The sequence below is a fragment of the Oenanthe melanoleuca genome, chromosome 3, assembly GCF_029582105.1.
Source record: "Oenanthe melanoleuca isolate GR-GAL-2019-014 chromosome 3, OMel1.0, whole genome shotgun sequence".
NCBI lineage: Eukaryota > Metazoa > Chordata > Aves > Passeriformes > Muscicapidae > Oenanthe > Oenanthe melanoleuca.
In genome coordinates, this window is record NC_079336.1 from 82,885,175 (window position 1) to 82,902,464 (window position 17,290).

At 40.9% G+C, this 17,290-nt stretch overlaps 1 protein-coding gene across 3 annotated transcripts in view; it reads right to left on the reverse strand.

Moving 5' to 3' along the window:
* The window catches only part of TTC7A (tetratricopeptide repeat domain 7A), a 169,877-nt gene that overhangs the window by 118,424 nt on the left and 34,163 nt on the right, over positions 1-17,290 (reverse strand). For all 3 annotated transcript variants that reach the window (XM_056488737.1, XM_056488736.1, XM_056488738.1), the window contains 2 exons: positions 8,289-8,426; positions 7,840-7,923 (listed from right to left, as the gene is read on the reverse strand). In XM_056488737.1, the coding sequence (XP_056344712.1) occupies positions 7,840-7,923; positions 8,289-8,426 (222 nt within the window). The remainder of the gene's footprint in view (positions 1-7,839; positions 7,924-8,288; positions 8,427-17,290) is intronic.

Genomic DNA, 17,290 nt, shown 5'->3' on the forward strand with positions numbered 1-17,290 from the left:
CATGTAATATCAAGGTTTCTTACAGATACTAATTACAGACATTAATAGCCAGGAAAAAAATATTGAGCCCTCATTATTGAATACAGATATCATTGGTTTGTAAAAATATTTAATATGAAACAGTGTTTATGCAACATTGAAATAATCTGGTAATTAAAATGTACATATTCTTTCACTTAGTGTGGGTGGACCAGGCAGCCAAGTGTATTGTTTGTGAGATTCACGGCATGGCAATAATAATTTGATTTATTGGTGAGGCATGTTTTAAGAAGAGCAGAAATTGAATTGCAAGTGAGTACATGCTTCCCACTTAGGATTCTGAGCTTCAGAGAGGCTCACTGAAATATAATAATTCAAGCCAGGATTTATGCTGTTTCTACTTAACTTGCTAATTGCTGGATTATAATGATTGCACTAGAACCAGTTCCCAAGGACTTCAGAAAACTAGGTCTCATTTGGCCTCTCATCTAGAGCAAGGAAGCTACTGGGGAAGAAGAAGGATGGAGAGACACCTTCCCCCACATAATTATGGCAGCCATGGTTTTGAATCCTATAAGGGAGTAAAATGTAAAGAAAAGCAACTATCCAAACACAGAACAGAACTCCCACTCCCCATTTACTAATTCAATAATAAAGCACGGAAGCATACGCCTCAAAGATGCTTGCATATGAGCAGAAGAGAACCAAAAACATCCTACAGTTAATTTTCTTCCTTTTCCAAATGGCTTAAGAGAATTTGCCATCAGTTATGGTAAACTCATAGATGCTGCCCAAATGCTGGTTTTCCTAGGTTTCTTCAACACAATTTTCATTTTTCCCCTTCTTTGCTTTCTCACCATCCCAAAGCAACCAAAGAAGAAAGTTAGAAAGCTATTTCATATTTAGAAGTTAAAGAAAATACAGATATAAGTAAAAGGAAGAATAATTTCCAGACAGCAAATCATGCCCGATAGACTTTGACTTGCCATGAACAGTTGCTCTTCTCTTGCACTGGTTCCAAAAACCTCCTTATTTTTTTGCTTCTTTGATACTTTTCAGCCAGAAAAATGTTCCTCAAGATGGTGGGTTGATAGACAGCCTCATTCCCAATTTACCTGGCAGTTTAGTACACAAATGAATTTCCACAATTAGTGCTGCTATATTTCTTGCATCATCCTGTCTAAAAATTGTACTTTTCCAAAGGGATTTTGGAGAGGTGGAGGAAATCTTTCATCCCAATGCAAGAATTATTATTCCCTGTGTCCTGGGATTCACATTCATTTGGCTATAAACGACCTTGAACTGACAGAAAGATGACAGAATGAGCAAGCAATTGAGAACTCTGGAATCAGTAGTTTTCCTGTTAACTTTCCACAGAATTTAGAGATTTCTATGAATCTCAGCATGAATATTATTCCCCTACGACATTTACTTCTCTTAACACAGGAACTGATTCTCTCCCTTTTCTTTTACCTTGTATTTATCAAATTAGAGCACTGCAGTTAAGCATCTTCAAATACTCCTTAAAAGCACCTCTTACATTCTAAGATCTAAAAGGACACATTTGTACTTGCTAATGTGACAAACACCTCAGTTCACACTTTCTGTCAAGAAAAGAGAGTTAAGCCTGAAGGCAATTATATAGCCCACCTAGGTATTCTGCTCAACAGCCAGGCATCTTAGGAAATTTCCATTTTTTGTACTATCTACAGCACACAGGCAAACTCCCTTCTAATCTTTCCTTTGCACCAAAGGAAACCAAACTATTGAATATCCCCAAGATAGCTGACCTTTGTAACAGGATCTTTAACCAATGAATGTTCAATATTTTAACTTTAATTCCCCAGCAATGCTATTTAAGGAGCCATCCGAGGCCTCTGCTGCTCCCAAGGTTCCTGCCTGCAATACAAAGAGAAATGTACTTTTTTTTTTTAAATGCCAGTTGCCTAGTAACCAGCCTAAGCTTTTGCAAGGATACCAACAGAAGGAACAGCCTAAATCATAAAATTTGTCTGCTGTTGCTGCAGAATTATGTATTAAATATATTTTTAACTTTCCTTCTAACCTTCTGGAAAGCTGTATGTTGGCAATACAAGCATGGCTGAGTCAAACTTGAAGCTCCTTGAAGCACTTAGAGACATCTGCTTTTGCTGCACTGTTTAAATAAGGGGAAGGATTCCTTTTTTTGGGTGCAGCACAGATAGGAGCAGCTCAGACATTAGCTTGTCATTATTTGGCTATGACCAAATTATTATTTTGCTAAGGGCTCCAAAATCAGAGTTCATGTCTGTGTAAGACTGGTTTCAAAACCTCAAAAATGCTGCCAGCACAAGCTTTGGGCAAGACTGCAGTATCTCCAACTGCTGAGCAGCCAAAGGGAGCACAGTGACACTGCAAGACCAGCTCTGGGAAGAGCTGGAGCTTCGTGCCTCAGAAACACAGCTGAAGGACAGATGCCAAGAAGGATTCAATTGCTTCCCTTTGTGTAACACCAGACACCTCCTGAAGCATTACATGATTAAGAAAGCCATTCAGATAGACCTGCATGATTTTTCTTCCCTATTGCCTTAAAGAGGAACAAACATAATGGGTAAGAGCAGGAAGGAGTGTTTTGTGTAGTTGAAAGCAGCTTTACCTGCCTCATTTTGCAAGGCATCATGCTTGGAGCTTACATCTCCTACTGCCAAGCCTATCCATCTATACGGCAATGCTGGCCATTGTTCCTGTGGTGCCCCAGTATGGGCTAGAGGGGGCTGGGGAGGGTCAGCAACAATGCAGCTGCTTCTGAAGTCATAGTTGCTTTCTTCAAGACAAGCACTGAGCTGGCCATGTTCTGCAGGGCTGGAGAGCTTTGTGGCAGGCACCACAGGGACACAAAGCCACCACCAGCAATCCCAGTACCAGCCTGCTGAGCATAGTCCAGGTATCTGAACTCTCACAGAGGCTTTTCCTCCCAGACCCTTCAGCTGTTCTTGAGCTCCTCCTTTACTGACTCTTGAGGCACTTCAGCCCCTCAGTGAGCACACAGCTAAGGGTGAAAGCAGACTATCCTCTCCTAGCAGGTACTCCAGCCTGCCTTCAGCTGGCCTAAGGCTATATTACTGCTCACTGCTCCTCTCAAGAAACACATATCCTAAAGCTCTTTGCTCATTATCCAAGTGGTGTTATGGGGTTTTGCAGGCAGAAACATTGAACATGAGTGTGAAAATGTTTTTACACACTGCATACACTAACTACAATAAATATCCACTGTACTTTAAAGATAAGACTCATGAGAGTTGTATGGCTCAATTAGGACACCCAGCACTTTTAGACTATGCAGACTCAGTGATCACAGAATAATTTCACAGCTATCCTTGAAGAATCCCTCCTTCACTACCCTTAGGAAAATGGCAAATGAGTGTCACTAAACAGAAATCTTGCCTCCTTGTGTGGTAGGCAGAAGACAGGCACTAATGTTGCTTCATGTTGTCCAAGGCATGTATTTTAATACTTACAATACAGATCTAGAAGACTTTCTTAAGCACCATAAATTTAAGCAAGAGCCTACTCACTATGGACCTCTTAGTCTCTACTCCCAGGGAGCTCCAATGACACTGAGACATCCAGGCTAGGTCCTGTGTGAGGATAGTAGGTGTGGAAGGGGACAGAAATCTGAAAAGGCAACATGTAACTGATCCAACTGGTCCAAGGCCAAGGAAATGCTTGTGAGTGCACAAGGACCCTATTACACATCCCTTGTGCTTGTAATACATCATCCAGACACTATGATAGCTCTGCCTCCAACTTCAGAAATGTCGCAGAGCTACCCCAGCCTGCAGGAGAGCTGTGTGCTGGAACCTCCAGGGAAAACTGCTTAGCTGAAAAGCAGCAGCACAGAACAAATCTACCCCAAGCAGCTCTCTGTCTTCACTGCTGTGAAGACTAAGAATCTTTCCTACTCTGTAAAAGAGAGATTGGTCCTTCCTTTCCCCACGTTGCTCAATGCTGGTCACTTTTTCAAAACCTTGAGACAAGCAGATGCAACTGTGTGCACTGGCTTTACTCTGGCAGCAGGACAGTGGCTCATCTCATTGCCTGAGGACTCTGCCAGATGGCATCTGGCTAGCACACCACTGCCACTCAGACTCCAGCCTGTCCACACATGGCAGCAGAGGCAGGGAGTTGTGCTGCCCACTCAGCCTCTAGCTGATATTACCACATAGCCAAGGTTATTACCAGCATTAAAGCATCTGTGAAGAATTCAGAATTCAGCACCACAGGAACAGGACTGCTGCATTAGAATGATTTAAACCTCTTTGGCCTATTCAGAACTGCACTTGGTGACACAGGACATCTCTCACCACATCTTTGCCATTGTCTAGGTTTTCCCAGCATTTCCTTTTCCTTCCCATCCAAATTTGTCAACAAAAGTGTTTCAAATGTCATGGTGAAATTTTGTCATTTGGCTATTCGTGCCTCTCTTGTTCAGTGAATGTACAGCTCAAAACAAAAGGCATTCCTACAAATGGGTTAAAAAACAACCAGACCACACAATCTTTCTCATTATGCAAGCTGCTGAGAAACGCTGGAAAGTGAAATTGCTGTCACTCCATTATTTCCACCACTTAAGTGGATAAAAGACAGGCAGGGAGGTTATGCTTCCCTGAGTTTTTTCATTCACTGTTTTAGGAAGCCCCAAGGCCTGTAGGAACTCACTGAAGTGATGTGCCTATTTTTGTTAAGACACATGCTTTTCAGAATAATGTGCAAACTCAAGCCTACATGTGGTAACGAGCCAAGGTGGCTGGCTTGACATGCAGACTGATCACTTGTGAAAAATGACAATCACCATTTGGCAATTTTTTGGGTGGCAGAAGAAGAAACTATATTGAAATTTGATTTGATTGACTTAATCTGAATATATAAATTAAACATACTTCTAGTCAAAGTCAGTGTAGATTAGAGGGCAAGATAGGATTTTATGGCACTTTTAAGAAGGTCAGACTTGAAAATCCTAAAAACATGCTTAAAAAAAAAAGAGAAAGCAAAGTTTCCAGCATTTACACATTGATAAAACTGTTCCTGTCGTGCCCAGGATTTATGAGAGCAATTTGCTGTACTGCAGAACAAGTAATGCTGCAGGATGTGAGGTTTCATTACCAAGAAATGAGATCATGAATTGGCTGTGAATGAGACAGGTGAAAATAGATCTTCACCTATAAAAGCTCAAGTATACTATGCATTCTGCAGTCTAGACTGACCACACTGTTTTCTCATCAGCTCTTTCTGCTACACTGGAGCACTTGCTTTTAAATGAGCTCTGTCCTACTATCAAGCTGCAAAGCAATATAAAAATGTATGCCACATCTCCCATTAGCAAGATGACGCATTGCAGAGTATATGACAGGAATCCTCAGGGAATACTTTGGGATTAGAAGTGAAATACTGCACAGATGGGATTGTTGGGTAAGGGAATTCCCTCTGACCCATATAGGGCTCAGAACACTTAGCACTGTTACATCAATAGGCAAGATCAGGACATTTTACCTTGTAAATATTTAAAGTACAGGCAGAAAGACAAGATGTACTTCAAAATCTGAAAAGATAGGACAGCTACAGAGACAAAAAAATAAAAAGGAGCAACATAAATATCTAAGTACCAAATATTTTGTAACATGTAGGGAAGGAGAAGAGGTATGCAAACATAGAATGGACAAGAATGGAATTGCCAAGTTGTTAGAAGCTAAAGATCTGGCCCCGTTTCTCCATACTAATCTAAGACTGAAGCACAATTATTCTCTGCATACATTTCCTCTCAAACATCAGTAGTTAAAAAATCTTCATTTGCTCTCCAGCAGATTACTAGAGCTACAGCATTGTCTGCTGTTGAGAACCAGGTTGCACAACTTACAAAGCCAATAAAGCTCCCAGGCAAACCCCATGTTCATAGTAAGATTCTGTGCCTTTCTATCACAGTCTGTGTATCATTGTTGTCCCCAGTATCAAGAGATCAGGTACCTGAAGGATTGCAAAGACACAGAGGACAGGACTGTGCTAAGTCCAGCTGAATTCCAAGCTGAGGTAGACATGACATGTAAGCCGCCACTTGACCTAGGTCAGTGCACCAAACAACATTAACACCATGGCACCAAGCTCATTGTTTATGTATTCCACCAGTAGCTTCAGGTTTCCTTATACATGATTGAGTCTAACCATTGTTTCCAAGCTTGGAATTGGATTTCTAAATGCTTGCAGTGAACTTCTGTAGGAATCTGTGAGGCTCCTTCTGACTGAAGATCTCTGTTCAGCTCCCTCCTGATCTAATATGCACTGCCAAAGCTTTGCTATCTCATAAATCAGCCAGATGTGTTATATTTAAAAAGAGACAATGATGGAGACCGAGAACAGAGTTTGCAAGGTCCCAGAGAAGACACCCCTGGTGCCTCACAGAGGGGTCACTACAGATTTGCCTAGGGTGTTCCACAGATTCCCAGTGATTTAAGGCTCCACACAATCTCCACAGGGCACTCTTTTTCCATGTTCCACTATCCTTATTTTTTTTCCTCTTAATAAGAAACATGAACTTGTGTGGTTGCAATTAGATGCCATCATGTCTTGTCCTAACCACCACAGACAAGATTAACCCCTCTTTTTAAGAGTGCTTGAAGACTTTTTTCTCTCAGACTTTTTTTCTCCCCTTTAAGGTGAAAAAAATAATTTCAGTCTTTCCATAGTACTGCTGACTATACCCTTAGTCACATCTGATGCTCTTTATTAGACTTTCTCTCATTGTTCTACCATTTTTTGGAAGTAGAATGCTTATCAACAGTCTTCCAAGATAAGGCTTTGCCTATGCTTACAGAAGTGAAGGAATTCCTTCAGACATCTTCCAAGCTTTGCAGCCACTTATACCTCACAAGACAAATTCTTTGCAGAAGCATAAATTTGTCTCTTATTTCCACACCAAGGCTACTGTTTCTGGCTCAGCTTATAGCCATAAAAGACCAGTAGTAGCTGGAATTTGGCAAATGAGTGCCAGTTGGTGGTCTCCACTCAGGTCCACATGGATTCCTGCACACTCCTGGGCACAGAATATAGGACCATTTCAAGTAGTCTGCTACTGCACAGCATCAATTTGCTCATGCCTCCCAAACATGCACGTGGGGGCTCGAGAATGAACCAGCTAAATTTTGTACCATCTACATTTCCTACAGCAAGTCCACTCTTTTAAGACTAATAAAGAAAAGCTCCTGTTACCTTTTCCTAATTTCCACAACCACATTTCAGCCATCTCAGTGGTTTACTGATGACTTTCATAAATACCACACTAATTTTAAAAAACCACTTATGCTGAAACACATGACCATGCCAACATTCACATTGTTTCTTTTTCTAGAGCGTATTTTGCACCAAGCACTTTAAAAATATTAAACCTTACAAGTTCTCTAAAAAAAAAATATACATTTCCTTTAACAGATGGAGAAACCACAGCTTAAGTCAACTGCATAGAGACACACAGTGAATTGATGGCAGTTTTAGACACTGGTTCTTTCTTATACTTAGCCCATTTATGTTGAACCTGCAGACAATGGACAACTGTATAATGCTTTCTAACCCATAGCTATGCACAAAATCCATTTTCCTCCTTAGTAATGAGAAAAAACCGCTACACAGAAAGAACAGTACTCAATATCAAACTCACACCCCTCATCACAAAGTGCAATCAGAGACTAAAAGGAGAGCACTGTCCTTTCACAGAGCTGCCTGATGGCACCTACTCCCACAACACACATGACTCTACACATTCAAACAAGTAATCCAGATCCACTCTTTCAGGGGAAAATGTGCCCTTTCTGAGCCCTTTGGTTTCAACCTTACCTTTCCACAAGCTACCATGGATAGGGCAAGCTGGTACCAGAGGTGAAATTCATCAAATGCAAACTTCATGGCTCTCTCCAAGCACTGAGAAAGAAATAAAGAAAGGAATGTCAGACTTTATTTCCCTCCTTACACCTTTTGTCAAGACTGCTGCTTGGGTCAGGAAAGAATCTGTTATAGCCCTGGAGAGCCAGGTGATTTTTTTTTTTTTAATGACTCCATTTACACTTCTAATGGGACTTGCTAGTGTATATCATCACTTCAAAAGGCAGCCACTTTGTTCAAGTGCCTACATATAAATTATGTTAATGTCCCAAGCAGTTCTGTTGCATTTCTGGCCCTCGCAGCCATGGCTCTGTAGCTGTTCATGCTAATTGCTAACTAGCACACTCCATTTTCACCCTCCCCAGCAAGCCAGTGCTTGGAATGGCAGAGGCCGAGGGAGGTACCTCAGACAGCATCACATACTGCCCTCTTCTGCCCAGTGTGATGCTGAGGAGGTCGTAGACTGCAGAGGCATCCTGGAGGCTGACGGCTCGGTCATCCTGCTGCTCTGGGGCTCGGCTGATCACTGCGTCCCGGTTCGCCTGCGCACACAAGGGAGGGTCAGAAACCAGGAGAGCAACGCAGAACCCGCTCCTCCACAGGAAGCTACACCCAGCACCCATAGCATCTCATTTAAAATCATCCCAAGGCTTTTTCTTTTTATCTCAGTGTAAGGAAGGTGTTTCCACAGAGGTGCTTTCTACCTACACGAAGCAAACTCAAGAAGATAGCTGTATCTACAGGAAGGAACTGCTACAAATATCTCATCTGGATTTCTGTCACAGAATTAGAGCATTATGAAACAGACCTACCATATCCCATTTCCTCAATAATTAGAAATTCAAGGCCATCCTTAAACCGTCTTCCTTATTTTCTCAATAATTAGAAATTCAAGGCCATCCTTGAAACATCTTCTTTATTACTTCAATTGCCTGCAACTGTGGTAACTGCTTCCAAGGTTGATAATTTATCTTCTGTGTCTACGCTATTCTTCACAATACCATCCATTTTTGTTGTTCTTTTTTGCTACTCACCTTTTATTTTTTAATTGGAGCAGGTTGCCCAGGTAATCAGATTTGCCTGTCATCAACTTAAAGCAATTAAAGGTTTGGGGATTGCAACACCAATTAAAAAAAAAAAAAAAAAAAAGAATATATAAAATATGTTTTAATTTTGCTGATCTATCAGTACATTGTTGGGCCTAGATCAGGAAGAAACATGAATTTTGACAGAAAACAGCAATTTCCAAGGATGTCCCAAAATACCACATGCCACAGACTCAAGATTTACCTCAAAATCCCAGCCCTTTGAGCTTTTCTGAGGACAGAGAGGGAGATTACAATTCCAGAGTAAACAGTAAAGTCCCTCTGATTTCCAAACAGAGTCACCCAGACTGTCCAGCCTCTGGGAGAGGCAGTGCTGGATGCCACTGAGCCTGAGCACCATCTGACAGTACAGACACACTGCCCTGGGCTCCTCAGCTGAAAGGGGTGCAACATCAGACACTCAGGTCTAGACATCTAAAAGATCAGAAAAATTAAGAAAATTGCCAGCAATTTCACCTTGAGCAAAGGCAAACAAAATGTTCCCTCCTTGAAACAGGAAGGTTATGTGATTTATTTTACAATACAACTATAATCTTACATCTATTTCTTTCTAATTGTGGGGAGAATTTTTTTTCCGTAAAAAGGTTAAACATGGGAATTAAGTGTAATAAAAGCTGCCAGAATATGCAGCCCTTACAGCCCACGCGTATTTCACTGTGATTAAGCTGCAGCTGTTTCATCATGATTTTATCTGTGCAATGCCCCAGTTCAAAGCACTCTTCATCACAGCCTCCAGCCATGACTGCAAACACAATTACTGACAACTAACACAATCTCAACCTAGAGCTAAATGGTGACTGCAGTTAAAGCAAGCTGATGGATCAGACCCAGTCCAGTGTTTGCACAAATAAACTTACACCAACGCCTGCAGCCACAAAGGCATTTTCCTTTTTCATGCTACTGCAGAAGATGCAATTCTTGATTAAAAAAATAGTTCAGAACAACAGAATGCATGACAGAATGAAACCAACTTTTAAAATTCTGCAACCAGTGTACAGAGGCATAGCTCATCTACCTTTATTACCTTTTATTTAGAAATTTTAAAAAAGAATTTTAAAAAATATACATGTTTAAGCTCTGTTTGGATTTTACGTAAGACTGGTACTTTAAAAGGAAAAAAAGGAGTTAAATAAACCCATGCACTGTATGATCCTTATTGCCAAGTGAATCCTCACAGGTATATACAATAGCATTAACAGTTTTTTCTACACTGGTTACATTGCTATGACAATTGTTTGTAGCAAACAGCTACTGAGACAGCACCCCCATGCTCTGTAATCTCACCAACAACCTCCCATTACAGTCAGCTATAGCCTGAGTATCCATCAAATACCAAGCTATGAGTTTTAAGGGGATGCATTAGCAGATAGAAAATTAATCAAAACTCATGACTGTCCATCACATTTTGACACAGATATTGGTACTAGTATCCCAGTACCCAAATCCTGCAATAGGGCATATTACAAGGATGCAACATTCTAAAATTGCAGCCATATTGACCATATTGTGTATATCATACTTTACCCAAGCAGACAGCAGTTAAATGCAACATATGCATAGGCATGATGAATAATCTTTCCCAGAAGGTCATAAACCTGCTGATTTTGTTCAAGCTTTCAAATCTCAAAGCCATCGAAGGTCTTTGCAATCTAGCACTCTCTATGCTTCCATGAATAAAAGTTGCCACTAGCAATTTCATTGTTACCTCTATCTCAACAATTTCTTCAATACTAGACCTATTCCCAATTGCTAATTCCAGCTGCTCTAAAAAAAAATAAATCAAGAGCCCACATTATAGTAGAGACCCCAAACCAAAAGGTGCAAACCTCATAAAAAACTGAACAGTAGCAAGAATATGGATTGTGTCTAAGACAATAAGGTATATCCCCATCCTAAGTAAGGCTCAAACTACTACTGCAGTTGTACACACAGAGGTCAGAGAAGGGAATGTGAATCACTGTTTCCTGAATCCCACACAGAAAACTGGCACATCTATGTGGCCTGCCTCTCTGCTGTCCCTCAGATCATCATCAACCATTTTTTTTTCTTTGCCTTTGTTTATGTTTTTGTAAATATTAATTTGTCAGTGGGAAATCCTGACAGAGACTGGCAAGTACAAGGGGCAAACACTTGCAGTTACTGCAATAAAGAATACATATATCCTGTGGGACACGGAATTTTACCTAGTGAAATGTACACAGAGAGACACTTCATTTTGCTTTTGAGAATGCAAAAATTCTAAGATATTAACACAAATATTTTTTCAATAGCTGCGTTTCTATTGTTTCAGACCACTGATTTTCCTGAACACAACTGGAAAACAGGTTATTTGTACAACACTGGTCTCAAGCAGTTTATCCATAACATAAGCAGCAATTTCAATTTGTCCTACTGCATTATTTCCTCCCCCTCCACTATTAGCAGAAGTAAAACACAGCTACAAATACATTTTCAACACCCCCACCATGACTATTCCTTTAAGCTGTTCCCACTGTTACAGACATGCCTCACATACACAAGCAGGATGCAGAGAGAGAATAAGTCAAACCAAGAGAAGCTCAGTTCAAGACTGTTTTGTGGGATGGAGAAGGTCACCAGTGCTACCAACACAGGTTTCACCACTGGGAATTAGCATAACTTGCATTAGAAAGGCAAAAATATACAGTCAATGCCCCTTTTTTTGAAGCATTCCAAAGTAATTGAGCAACCCAGAGATGCATCACCACTTGCATATTTTGGGATGCATTAGGCACAATTAGTTGTACATGTAGGTGGCTCAGACATGACACCAATCCTGTCTGGAGAGACACATTTTGTAGTCAGACCTAGGACACTGAGCACCTTCAGCCCCACTTCCCACAGCCCAGTGGCACAGCCCACGTGGTGACCACACATGCCCAAGAGGCTCCAGCCCTGAGCTAACCCAGCATGCAGCCATTGTGGAGCCTCTGAACCTGACCGGGCACAGACCCTGGGCTCAGCAGGACTTTTCAGCCTGGCTCCAAACACAGCAATGCCAGCAGCACTTTCAGGGAACAGCTCTGCCTTTCTGAGCACCCGCAACACTGAGATGCACACAGCTTGGCCCTTCCTGTGCACAGACACAGCACACTTACCTGCAAACTTGATAAGGCCCCTATCCACAGAGATTTGCTGTACATCAGTGATGTTTATTTATGGCTTGTTTATTTCAGGAAGAAAGGAGAAGAGCCACAGCAAATCCAAACAGCATTACTTCAGCAGTTATTACGCACACAGTTACGCTGCAGAAAATTAAATTTTACCACAGTACAAAGATATGCTTCTTAATAAAATGTCAAGCAATCATATGAATTACAATAGAGTATATTCCATGTAGCAGCCCCTTCTCAGAGCAATTAGCTATGAAGTATCCTTTAATTGCTCACTTTGAAACATGGCTTCCCCTGCTTTTTTCCAAAGAAGAAAAAGAAAGCAATTAAAATCTTTAATGAGTGCCTGCTGCCTGGCCCCTAATTCATGGGCATTCGAATGTTCAACTTGTGTCTTTTCATAATAGACATAATTGCCAGATCCACTGCAACCCATCTATACAGAACAGCAGCATGTTTTACACAGTGTACTGTAATAATGTAATTGATGTGATTCAATACTACCATTAAGAGAGAAAAACAAATGCTGTGTGTATGAGATTGACAACAGGCCTTTGAAATCATGCAATTGATGCCTTTTCTGCTAAGAGCTGGGAAATATTTAGCCCATATCCTTTGGGTTTCCCTTCTGGCTGTTTTGCCTTTACTGCCAACAAAATAAATGAATTCTTCACAATGACAAGAACCTATTAAATGCAAGAGGCTACAGACTTTTTGCCTAAGTTTTGATCATCTTTACACAGCACCTGAAGGCTTCTCTCACTAACTAATAACTAATATGCAAAGAAAATATTCAGTGTCGACTGCACAGCTGCTGTAAAAATGGCATGTGGGTAGAACAGGGAGGACAAACCATACCCCAGGAACTTACAAAACTCCTCTTGAAGAGATACTACAACTCATTCCACTTCAGACCAGAAGCACAGCAAATGAAAACTGACCCCCTTGTGAACCACACTGGCATGTGTCTCATTCTGGTAAGCAACAGACTACAAGTTACTGGTGGCAAATTTAGATGTCAATTCATCAAAACAGCCCATTATAATTTCTATTAAATATGATCACATAGATATATCTTTCATGTTTCAGGTGCATTCTAACACCTTGTACTGTAGCAGAACTAATTCTGGAAACATCACTGAAAGCAAGACAGACATATGCCCTCATCCAAAACAGCCAAACAACACTACACAAAAGGAAGACAGAAACAGAAAGTAAGCAGGTCTGTTTATGGATATTAGCTTGGGTAACAAAGTCATCCACTTGCTAAGAGTTATCTGGATTTCGAAAGCAATCTACCGAGAATTTACATCCTCCGTGCAAGTTTGGAAACAGGACTTAGTACTGCAAAGAAGAAGCAAAAAAGCTCTCATACCCTGTTCTCCAGCAACTCACATTTAGAACCATTTATTCAAGAGGTAATTAGCAGAGGTAGTGTGTTTCCCACTGGAAAGATTCTTCAGTTCAACTTTGCAGATCCTGAACACACAGCTTTGCCTTGCAAACCAGAACAGACACAGCCAGATTTGCTACTCTAAGTGCACAGCTGTGATTTGGCAGGAACCAACAGAGCAGGCAACCCTGTCCCCAGTTGTCCCTTTCAGCTGCCACAGTCCAACAGCCCTCAGTAAGAGAGTCATGATGGTCATCCAGCTGTTGTATCATCACTGGGCTTGGTGCCATTTAAAAAAAAAAAAAAAGAGAGCAGGAAAAACCAACCTACAAAAGCAACAGCTCATCACGAATCGATTTGTTGGGCAGCGTTATTTTAATAAAACTAGCAACTGAAGAGCTAACAGGTTTTATTTATTTCTGTGTTTAAAAATATATGGGTTTAACATTATTCTGTTAAAGGCATGCTCACAGCCATGAGTTTGTTCTCACCAGTAAAAAGAACAGGACAAGTCCCAGTATCTTCCTTCCCCCTCACCATCTGTTCCATGCTCTCAGGCCCTCCAAGGTCAAATCGCCTTTAGGGATTCAAATCAGAGATAAGACGGGGATGACATTTCTAATCTTTTTTACACAGGCACAGAATTTATTAGTTTTGGATACAAGGAGCTTCGTTTCCAGTATAAGTGAATATAGAGCCAAAAAAAACCATGTTACCTGGTACGTGTAGAGGACCACATCAGCCAAAATCCCCAGTTGCAGGTGCCAGCATTGCCAGTACTGAATAAAGGCATTTCAGACTGTATAATGGACCTCAGATTCAACAAGGGAAGGTTTCTAAATGCAAACAAAAAACTTGCCTTTTTTTTTAACCTCAAAAGTAAACACAAAAAGTAATACTAAATGTTCCATTCCTGGCTCTGAGAAGCTTCTGGCTAACTTTAAGGGCAGTGCAGTCAACTCTGAATACTCTTGAGAATAGCTATTAAAATAAACAAAACTGCAGCTAAGGGTTAGTCATGCTAAACCTCCTCTGTCTACACCCTGCAGCTCAAAGCACCAAAGTCCCTGATGGCTGAAGAGGTCCTGTTCCCATTGGTAGGTGAAGCAGAAAAATCACACTGCACCAAGTCACAGTATGTCCTCAGTTGCCCTCACAAAGTGTCACTGGTTGAGATGGGTTAAATGCAGTAAGAGAGAGGACTAGTGGTTTTAAAATAGGCAAGTCCATGTTTCTCCAACATGTGATAGGAAGACACCATTCTGCCACAGCCTGAGCTTGTAAAGGCTGTCACCAGCTGGCCTTCTTGGTCTGAAGGAAAGCATTTTCATCCTCTCAGAAACACAGCCCATCCATACCATAACTTAGGCCATACAGAAGGAATAATAGAGTAGCCAAAAGACCACAAACACCCATAAAGATAGCCTTGACTGTGGCAATCTTCAGGCTGCCAGATTTGTTTCACTAGATTCCTTCATGAGAACTCTACAGCCAAAGGCTGTGACTAAACAGCTGGCACAGAGAAGGAACATTTGCCAAGCTCAACAACCAGGATTCTTTTCATTGTTTACTGAGATACCTCAACTTATGAAAATAGGCTCCCATTTTTAGCAGGACATAAAGAACACAGGAGGCAATTCCTGAGAATGCCAGAGCAAAGCAGGCTACAAGCTTTCACTGTAAGTGTTAATATATCCACAGAACCATCTGCAGAGCCATGGAAGAGGATACCATGTTATTTGGCCATTTGAAAACCTTTTACATACTTAGGCTCAAAGGCAGAGCAAAACACTGAAGGAACCCTTAATTGCCCCTTTCAAATATATATTCTCATTTCATCCCACCAGAATATGCAAACTGGCTCCTTTGCAATGCAAGGGAAAGGGGTAAGTAAGCCAGAAACCTCCACCATTAAGAGCCAGAGAAGGTTTGGTAAGAAAAAAGCTCTGGCTCTCAAGAACCTCAAGACAATTTCTTGCTTTCCCTTTGACAAGAATAGGTCTACTGTCCCATAACATCTTCCTGGGAGTCAGATCCTGGCAAAGCAAATATCAGCTTCACCTTAAGACGGCAAGTCAAACATAAAAACAGTGAATTTCAGCAGCAAAGGTGTTGCAGGTGTACACTTCTTGAGAAAGTACCACGTCTCCTTCTCAGCACATATTTACTTTGAGGTTCTCTGATGATTTATGCTCCTCCCCAGTACATCTCCACAGGTTGCAAATTTTTTCTGTCCCTCCTTCCCCTAATTCTGTCCCCTTTCAAGGTCATTTTGGAGTGGTAGGAGTCAGGAACAGGTACTTGAAGAATCTGTTTGGCTTTACAGTCTTGCAAGAGAGTTACAACAGTCTGACTATTCTTTGTCTCTTTAAAAATGTGATAGAAGTACCTTTCTGGTCAATTTTGCTCTGACAGACCAAAGTGTCAGAGAAGCTAATGTAATTGCATACTTCTGTTTCATTTTAAGGGATTCACAATTGTAAATACTGGAAGAACACCTAACCCTGCTGAAATCCAGGAACATCAACTATGTTGTTTACTGGCCTAAAGAAATGTATCACTTGACATTGACATTCTCTCCAGGAAGGAAAGTATGCTTTATTCAGTTGTTAACACTGTATCATCAGGGAGAGATTTCAATTGGAAATCTGCTTCCTCTTAACTCATTCCATGAGCTTCTGTAAGTTGTTTTTTTAAAGAAAAAAAAAATACACAAAACCAAAAACCAAAACTTCAAACAAACAACCTGTACAGGAGAAAACTCACTAGCCTACAGCAATGCTGTTATGGAAAACATGTCATGTTGTAAGCTAAACAAAATTCCCCTTCTAAGTACCATAATAAAAATGTGCAGGAAAGTATTTATGGATTACAAACATATGTAAGAATTAGATTGCTCCCTCTGTTCCTTCACTTAGGAAGAACATTCATGTGGTTCCTAAGTGTATTTCTATACACTTGTCCTGAATTTTAGTTAGAACAAACTCCTGGCAAGGCTGATGCAAGATGAAGGCTCAGATGTTCCATTTCCCCAGAATCAGAAATACAATTACACGAGTCCTACAGTGCTCTGCTACAGGATCTTCTTTTGTTTGTTTTATATGTAGCAGATCAAAGTGCCTTGCATCTTCCTCCAGGAAATTCCTACATATCAGAGGCAGCATTTAGTCATACACCAAGCTTACTTATTTAACCTGGAACTCAGCACAGCAGTCCCATTTCTATCTAGCATTTTCACACTACTTCATCCATAACTTAGGACCATCCATAACTACAGGACCAGTTAGTTCACCATTCCCACGCTCTTAGATAGGCAGTACTTTCACCACCTCAGCAGAACAAGATGTGGAGTTTGAGGTCCCACATGGTCTCTAAGTGCAAGTCCAGTCCCATAAAGGCTGGAGCAGTCAGTTCTGTCACTGTGCCAGACCCTGATGCCCCTGCTGCTTGGATCAGCCCCGACAAGCCCCACTGACATGAGTACTTCTGATTTTAACAGAAGTGCACGATATCCTACAGGCCCTCACTCCTATAGTCTCCACTTCTAATTATGAAAGACCTTCTGACTGGCAAAAACCTTGAAAACACAAAGCAGATTTGCTACAGAGCTTTAATCTAGAAAGCACTGAAAAGCACATAGCAACACTCAGATGTACATGATTTTGAAGTCAATTTAATATTTTGGGGTGGTTTCATCTCTTCCATTTTCACCTGAATTTTAAAAGCAATTTAAAGTCAATTTAAATTTAAAGACAATTTAAAGCCCTCTGCTGAAG